The sequence below is a fragment of the Terrapene carolina genome, unplaced genomic scaffold (genome assembly GCF_002925995.2).
Source record: "Terrapene carolina triunguis isolate 2854851 unplaced genomic scaffold, T_m_triunguis-2.0 Scaffold85, whole genome shotgun sequence".
Taxonomy (NCBI): Eukaryota; Metazoa; Chordata; order Testudines; family Emydidae; genus Terrapene; species Terrapene triunguis.
Window position 1 is genome coordinate 48,600,327 of NW_020664436.1, and position 8,951 is coordinate 48,609,277.

The 8,951-nt window shown below is 42.7% G+C and overlaps 1 protein-coding gene across 1 annotated transcript; it reads right to left on the reverse strand.

Annotated features, from left to right (window-relative positions):
* Nucleotides 1-1,060: 1,060 nt before the first annotated feature.
* SMIM28 (small integral membrane protein 28) lies at nucleotides 1,061-8,001 on the reverse strand. Its single transcript, XM_024208929.2, has 2 exons — nucleotides 7,811-8,001; nucleotides 1,061-1,778 (listed from the first exon to the last, which is right to left on the reverse strand). Exons 1-2 carry the CDS (start codon nucleotides 7,919-7,921, stop codon nucleotides 1,380-1,382), a joined length of 510 nt encoding a protein of 169 aa, XP_024064697.1. The 5' UTR covers nucleotides 7,922-8,001; the 3' UTR covers nucleotides 1,061-1,379.
* Between the last annotated feature and the right edge of the window lie 950 nt (nucleotides 8,002-8,951).

Genomic DNA, 8,951 nt, shown 5'->3' on the forward strand with positions numbered 1-8,951 from the left:
TACTCTCTTCTTGTACTGTGATTTCTCCTCTCATACATTTTGTTTTCACTGAGATCACTTTTGTGTGATGTTTTGAGGCAAATTCCCTGTTGGCTGCATTCTGTAAGGGAAATAACCTCTCTTATGTTGTTATTGATCACAGTAAGAGTATCTACATAATAACTCATTCATAGAAGGTTTTCATGAAGCCATGTTATAATCCCTGAGCCCTGTCTACACAAGTGGCTTAGTGCTGTTGTAACTGCACAATTGATCAAAAATGGGTATTTCTCTTCCTCTACAGTGTGGAGATACATGTTACAGAGTAACAGGAATTGCATTTTTTTTGTAAGCGTTGTTAGACGGTTGCTGAGTAAACGCCATTGCATCCATATTTCCTCCAGTTCCTTGAATTTACTTCTGTATCTAAACAGCTACATTTACATTTGTCTAGTGATCTAAGGGGAGATGGGTATTTGTTTGTTTGAAACACAAAATAGTTTTCTCACAGTTAATTTACTTTATTAATTTTTTTTCTAAATCTTTATACATTGCACCTCATGTCCAGCACTGAAAGCTTACAGGGTTTGATTTCTTTTTAAGCTTTAAATAAGAAAACAAAGTAAAACCATCAGCCCCACACAACTCATAGGACTGCACATCTGCTTATCAGCTGCATGAATATCCTGCTGTGCCACCAGTTGCCATGATGTCTGTTTCTATTTAACCCAAAATGGTTGAATCACATCTGATCCTTTCTGCTTATTACACTGAGTCTCATTGCTGCACTGAAAGGCAGACTGCAAAATCTTGATCTACTGTTTATAGGCCGGACACTGAGCATAGTGGCGGTATTCAGTGACAATACTTTGTAGGCCTCGTTTCTTGTTCACTTTTCCTGAGATCTGCGTCATTACAGTACAGTGAGTTTGTTAATACAGATACTTCAAATTAAGTTACTGAAATTACCAAAAACTCAATTAAAAAAACCAAACAGGAAGAGATTTCTGTGATAAAAGCCCTTTCAGTAATTGGCATATATCCAGCACAGTTTGCCTCCTTTCATAGCTGATAGCCCACATCCTAGATTCAGCTCTCTAACCTAAGTGAGTGCCCTTCAATTTAGCTCATGTATGAGGTACATCATTCATTTTATCCCCACAATTCCTCCCATCCCACACCAACCTGGTATTTAGCTGTGTTTGCTGCTATGAATTGAGGTTAGAAATGCTGAATCATTAAATGTGTTAAAGTAATCCCACATCAACCCAAGCTCCTTCCTCCATTAAATTTGTTGTTTCCCCGTTTGAAAATTTTGTCACTAACGTTAATGACTAGTGGTCTCCTGTTTATGCCTTGATGGGTTGCAAGCTTCAGCCAAAGGTGTTTCCTTAGGAAGTTTATTTACTGTTGGTTGGCCAGTGTGTACTCTCTTCATAAGGAGGCACTGGATCCTGAGAAAACTCAATGTGAGTCTCTCCCATAGGAGGTTTCATAGTGGCCTCCTCATATGATGGAGGCAAGCTTACAGTGAGGAAGGTGGCTTCAGGGAGCAGAGTGGAGTAGTGGAAATTCTGCTCACTGTTCCAGGGCAGCACTGAAAGGAAATCGGACACATCACGCTCAGGTAGGTGCTCTGGGAGATCAATACTGAAGATCTGCCCCTGGGGGCTGGGTCGACGGCAGCGGCGGTATAGGAAGAGCAGCAGGAATGCCAGGAAGAGCAGCATGGTGGCAGGCAGGATGATGCATAGAAATGGTTCTACGTCGTCTTTGGTTGAGCTGATCTGATGTCTGCTCTGTAATTAAAACAAACAAGAAACTTCTTTAACTTGAAATCTCTTCTTTATTTTTTGCTCCCTTTTTACTTTAACTGTTGGATACATATACCCTCTCCTTCATTCACCAAATGCCTCTGCTTCTATTTATGGGTGATCTCCTATCTTCCATATTCACTGTTCTCAAACTATAGTCTATAGGTCTGCAGAGCTTTCCCTGGTAGTCCACAAAATGAAACACTTTGAGAACCAAGGACTGCAAGGAATCATTGACGTATTGGTGGGAGGAAGGGATTAGAGGAAGAGCCCTCTCTGAAGTGGTCCACAGAAGGAAAAAGGTCAGACAGCCACTGCATGAAGCCCATACGTTCAGTTTGAGCTATAACCTATCTTTAGGCCTGGAAGAATTATATTTTTATTGGTAAATGCCGAGTTCACCATACACACAGAAACTGATGAAAAAACATTTCCACTGATGATCAAAGCTTACAGACAGGCAAAGTAAGAAAAATGCTGCTTGAGAACTTATTAGAGTTTGATTTAAGGATATTTACTTTGTATATTTTGACATGATGTCGACAATTTGTGTGTTAACGGTTATAAAGCTTTAACTTTTTGAATCTCAGAATCTACTGTCATTAAATAATTGTCACTCGTCTATTGTCTGACCCTCACATAATTTCCCACAACTGCATAAAAATTTAAATATTTAAATTGAGAAAAATAAAATGCTTAAAACCAGTAATTTTACTCATGCACAAAAAATTCAATTGATTAAAGATTGGGGGGGAGGGGAATGCTTAAAAACAAACTATCTGTTGAAATAAATAAATATATATAAAAATCAAATTCTGCCAAGCCGACACATCTCTTAGAAAGACATTCAATCATAATTTTAAGGCTTCAAGCGATGGAGAATTCACCAAAGTCACAGGTAGATTATTCCAATGGTTAGTTACCCTCATTGCTAAAAAATCTGTGCCTTATTTCTAGTCTGAATTTGTCTAGCTTCAGCTTCCAATCATTGGCTTTTGTAGTACCTTTTTCTGCTAGATTAAAGGCCTATCTGCTATCAGAAATCTCTTCCCCAGGTGAGTACTTCTAGACTGTGATCAAGTCACCTCTTAACTTCTCTTCGATAAACTAAATAGACTGAGCTCCTTCAGACTCATTATAAAGCAGATTTTCCAGACCTCAGATCATTCATGTAGCTCTTCTGAACCCTTTCCAATATTTCAACGTCCTTTTTGAGGTCTGGACACAGTGCTTCAGTAATGGTCTCGGTAATTCCATATACAGAGGTAAAATCACCTCCCTATTTCTACTTGGCATTCCCCTGCCTATATATCCAAGAATTGTGTTTGCCCTTTTAGCCACAGCATTGCACTGGGACCTCATGTTCAACTGGCTATGTACCATGACCCCTCCACCTATATTATTCAGTTACAAATATGTGATCATCGAGAAGTAACAAGTCAGAAGAAAGTAAAATTAAATTTTGGCTCCCTCCAGCAAAATGGAGCATGTAGAACAGTGGTTGTCAACCGGGGGTCCAGCGGGGGCCGCAAGCAGATTTCAGGGGGGCTGCCGAGCAGGGCCGGCATTAGACTTGCTGGGGCCCAGGGCAGAAAGCTGAAGCCCTACCTCAAGGGGCTGAAGCTAGGGTTGCCAGGTATCCAGTTTTCAACCAGAACGCCCTGTCGAAAAGGGACCTTGGCGGTTCCGGTCGGCACCACCAACCGGGTCGTTAAAAGTCTGGTCGGTGGTGCAGCAGGGTTCCGGGACCAAGGCAGGCTCCCTAGCTCCGCGTGGCTCCCGGAAGTGGCTACCAGGTCCTTGCGGCCCCTAGGCACACGGGCAACCAGGGAGGCTCTGCTTGCTGCCCCCGCCCCTAGTGCCAGCTCTGCAGTTCCCATTGGCCAGGAACCGTGACCAATGGGAGCTCTGGGGACAGCACCCGCTTCCTAGGAGCCATGGTGAGTGCTGCCGGGACCCTGTACCTATGTTCCCTGTAAGCTGCACAGCTAGCTCTCAAGGGCCACACAGGCAGGGAGGGGAGGTGCCCCTCCTCTGGCCCAGGCCCACCAGAGCTGCTGTGGAGAGGCACCTCTCGCCCAGCCCCAAGCTGCTGTGGCGAGAGAGGGATGGGGGAGTTTTCTCTCTCTCTCTCTCTCTCTCTCTCTCTCTCCCCCCAGCCCCAGGGCAGCCTGTACCCCAAACCCCTCATTTCCGTCCCCACCCCAGAGCCCGCGCCCCAGCCCTGTGCCCCATCCCACACCCCGAACCCCTCGGCCCCACCACATGAATTTTATGTGCACCAATATGAAGGTGATATGTCACACATCACCTCCATATTGGTGCACATAACAAAATTCATTCCGCACATGGACGTAAAAAATTAGAGGGAACACTGCCCTGCACCCAGGGCCGGCTCCAGGCACCAGTAAAGGAAGCAGGTGCTTGGGGCGGCCAAAGGAAAGGGGCGGCACCTCCGGGTCTTCGGCGGTGGGTCCCTCAGTCCCTTTTGGAGCGAAGGACCCGCCACCGAATTGCCGCTGAAGAATGAAGCAGCGCGGCTGAGCTGCTGCCAAAGTGCCACAGATTGGGGCCTTCCCCCCCCCCCCCTCGCTTTGCTGCTTGGGGCGGCAAAAAGCTGGAGCTGGCCTTGCCTGCACCCCGACCCCCTGCCCCAGCTTGGAGTCCCCTCCCCCACCCCAAACCCTTCATCCCTCATCCCTGGCTGCACCCCCTACTCCAGCCCGGAGCACCCTCCTGCACCCCAGAGCCCTCACCCCCAGATGGGCCCGCACCCATCTCCCACACTCCGAACCCCTTGGCCCCAGCCCAGAGCCCCCTCCTGCACCCAAATCCCTCAGCCCCAGCTGGAGTCCTCAACCCCCTGAACCCCTGCCCCAGCCTGGAGGCTTCTCCCGCACCCTGAGTCCCTCATTTTTGGCCCCACCCAGAGCCCGCACCCCCCCATCCCAGAACCCAGACCTCCCCCACATCCCTGTCCCAGTCCAGAGGCCTCTCCCGCACCTCAAACCCCTCCTCCTTGGCCCCACCCTAGAGCCCGACCTCTCCAGCCAGAACACATCTCTGCATTTGCTTTGCATAGATACAAATGACTCCCCAAGGGAAATATGTTGTGAAGAATCAGGTTCTAGGTAACTAATGCATTATTTGGATATTTTTATCAAAAGTATTTTTTTATAAAGTGCATTATTAAGGCCAGCGCTGCAGTCCTCACTTGAGGCAAAATTCACATTACCTCTGTGTCTGGGATAGAGAAGATATGCCACCTGCCAAACACTTTATATTATCTTTGTAAACACCAGAGAGGTTGATCCAAGAAACATTTAGAGTTAGTAAATTTCTTATAGGCATACCTGAATACTAAAAATCTGTCTCATGGAAAAGAGTATTATAGACTTTCTGTATTTTCCCCCCCCTTTAAATTATTTATTATTATTACTAAAGAAAGCTGCATGGTATAAAGACTGCGCTTCTTAAAGGGACAGACAAGTATTTAATGTAGATCTATTTGAAAAAGTTTTGAATGGAAATATTTTCATGCAATTAAACAAAAATCACCTTTTTAAAAATCTACTTTTTCCTCCGAAGTGCTGAGAAGCAAAATAGCAGAAATGTACAAGTACATGGGTACCACAAAGTGAAACTGTCTAAAAACAAATAACATTAAGTTTCAGTGTCTAGATCAAGTGACATGGAAAAAGCAAACATGCACTGAGAAACTCCTTAAAATGGCATTTTCTGGACTCATTTGCTCCTGCTGCTTGCCCTTTATTTCATAGAGTCTAAGGCCTGAACGCTCTGATCATCTAGCCTGACCTCCCGTATAATACACAAGACTTCCCAAACTAGAGCATATCTCTTAGGAAAACAGCCAATCTTGATTTTTTTTTTTTAGAACTGCCAGTGAGGAAGGATCCACCATCACCCTTGGTAAATTGTTCTAATGATGCCGATAGCCTCTGTGTGTGATGACATAGTTTGTTGCGATATTATGATATCATAAACAAAGGATTATGACTTCGAGTGAGGAAGAAGCAACAGTAGCAGATGAACTTCTCTTCTTTTCATGAGAAATGGCCTTTGTAATAAAGGAGGGGAGAAGGAGAAACTAAGAAAATTGTGACACACACACTTAAAAAATTAGAAGCTTCCATTGGCATCCACTGGTTTATAGCACTTTAAACATATTTAAAATGCTCAAGTAATTTCATGTAACTTCCTGTGAAATTTATTCTCTCGCTCTTAATTTATATCCTACTAGGAACTGAAAGAAAGGGTCAATTTTCAAACAACTGAGCACTGGGAAGGAACATAAGGAGTAAAGCCTTTCATTACAAGTCAGCCTGTACTTGTTTTAACATGCTGGGTATGTACAACTGCCAGCATGCAGGTTACATGACCCTTGTCAGTTTGGATGGGCTTTTCACCCATATTAGTTGGTAAAGGAATGAAACGTAGAGAACAGATGAGTTGTATGCCATTTCCATAAGGAGGAACTCCATTGTCAACTCTATTTAGATAAAATAAAACTTGTCGCTATCCACATACGGACTCATTGTAGATGATGACTTAATACGGGAAGTTATGAGAAGATGTGCTTCCTAGAATGATGTAGGGGCAGAAAGGAGATGCCTGGCTGCTTAGTTCCTACTAGAATTATTATTTTAAATGCTGCTGCAATTTTATTATATTGTTAATGATTTGTTAGGACACCCAGAGCCTTGGATAGTATATTTGAATTATTTTAAATCTAAATAAGAGAGGGACTGAATGATGAATTGAATATATTAATGTTTTTTTAAGGAGGCGCAGGCGATAAACATGAAGGTAGAATTTCCAAAACTTCCAAAGTGAATTAGGAACATAAATCCTACCAGAAGTCATTGGGACTTGTGCTCCTAAATCACTTAGGCACATTTGAAAAATGTCCCCTTCATTTTTTTTAATAGGTGTATCTTCTTTTTTTTTTAAGTTTTCACAGCATTATTGAATGTTAAATTGATACAGGAAATATTCATTTGATGTGTATCTATATAAATATGTAATATATAAAATCATATTTTAATAGTAATTATCTGTCTATATAAACATTATTTTGTTGTAGAGTAACGTTAATCTCAATTTTCAAAGTTATTCCTATACCTGTTAGCATGGAAGCACAGCAGGAGTGAGTTTGTTTCTTGCAAAGAATTTATATTTTATTTTTCATCACACGTCACTTCTGTTGAAAAAAGGACATTAGTTTAATAGGAAGATCTTGCCATCTACTATTGTTCTGGTAGTGCCACTAATGGGCTGGTTCTGTTTAATTTAATCTGGAATTAGTTACGATCTCAGGGCCATAAAAAAACCCCACTTTCCTTATTTTATTTTGTTTCAGTGTGCTTGGTGTCTTGTTTGCTACAGCTTTCAATCTCATTCCTGGTGTAACTGCTCAAGTCGGTGGATTTACACCAGGGTTAAATTTGCACCTTTGAAGCTGAGACTGCTTTCAGTACATCCCAGGCAACAATAGAAAAGCAGGCTGTGTTTTCATCTCTGACAGACATTTCCCTTCCCCCACATCGCTACATATTTTCCCTTCACTAAGAAGTAATCATTGTACAGCTTAGAGAACAAGAGTTCATTGCTGAGTACTACTCACTCTAACAGCTGTAGAAGGGCTTCTAGGGATCAGATCCAAAGAGTGTATGTGTATATTTAAAACAAAGGAAAGGAAGTATAAAATGTAGAATGCAGTATACTCTTTGGAAAATGAAACTTCTTTTGCTGCCTATACCTGCAAGTTTTTCCTTCTCAAGTTTTAAAGCTTAAATATATTTGTGTTTTTGTAGGAGGAAAAACAAGCTAAATGCAACGAGGAAATGCATCAACTTTCTGTAATCAAATGCTATCTCTGTTTCCATTGGTATAAATCCTAGTGTCCCAACATCCAGTCATTACCACTGTCATACACACCAAGGCGTTGCACAAAAAAAGCTAAAGAACATTCCCTAAAGAGAAGCCATGGTACTGACCTGCAACTGTGTTTCCAGAAGTGGCACACCTGGTTCACTAGTTAACCAGTCGTAGTTTCCCCTGTCAGCATGTCCAAATTTCCTCCAGCTGCTGCCTAAGAGCCACCTCATGCTTTCATTAACCTGATACTCCGTCTTAGTCCTTCCACCTTGCCTCACAGCTTTAAACAGTGCCCTCACCTCTTAGTCCAGACCCAGATGGGAGGCTCTCCGCTAATGATCCTTTATAAATTCTTCCCTGTTGACAGTGGTGAGGAGGCAAAAAGTGAAAAACCAACCAAATAGATCTCAGATGCTACTCTCAGTTCCAACTCAATCTCTCTGGATTTGCTTCAGTGGCCTACATTACCAGAAAAGCTGGCATCAGGTATCAGGGACGGGATAGCGTTCTGATTGGAGAGTTCCCTGCACTAGGATTATTAAAGGGGAATTTGCATGTGAATCTGTTACCACATGGTCCTGACTCTTTGTGGATAAATAACTTTCTAAATTTAGATATCTAATTAACATCATTTTGGGGTGTGTTAAAGAGTTCCCATGCCCAGAGAGAAAGTTCCGTGCACCTTGTAAGAAGGGGGGAGAGGGGGAATCAAGCCAAATTTTCTCTCTACCTTTGCTGGAACACACAGTAAACACTGAGCGGTTTCTGGGTAGAGAGGCAAGGACATAAGGCTGAATGCTCTGCTGAATTATTTAGGAGCATTAGAATGTAGATGTTAATGATAAATCCGGTGAGCGATCTTTGCCAGCAAAGGCTTTGGTCACTGAGAATATATGATTACTTTTAATAATAATAACAAATCTGATAACTGCTTAATTCTGCCCTTGTTTACTCCTTTTTAGACTGAAATCAGTTTAGTTTAAAAAAAAAAATCCTGACAATGTGTATTCACATCTCATTGAGGTGATATTGAGCTAGAGATGGGTGGAGGGAGGACTATTTTTTGGAAAAGTGGGCAGGTTATTTTTTCATTCTGAATAGAAGGAGGGACTGTTAATAATTGCTCCTGCAGTTGCATGTACTTTCAGTAACCTGAAAGGTTTGGTTGTGCAGGCAAGAAGGAACATGGCTTAGAGGTGGGAACACAGGTCTGGGTGGCAGGATTTCTGGCTTTTATTCCCTGCTCTGACACAGACTTAC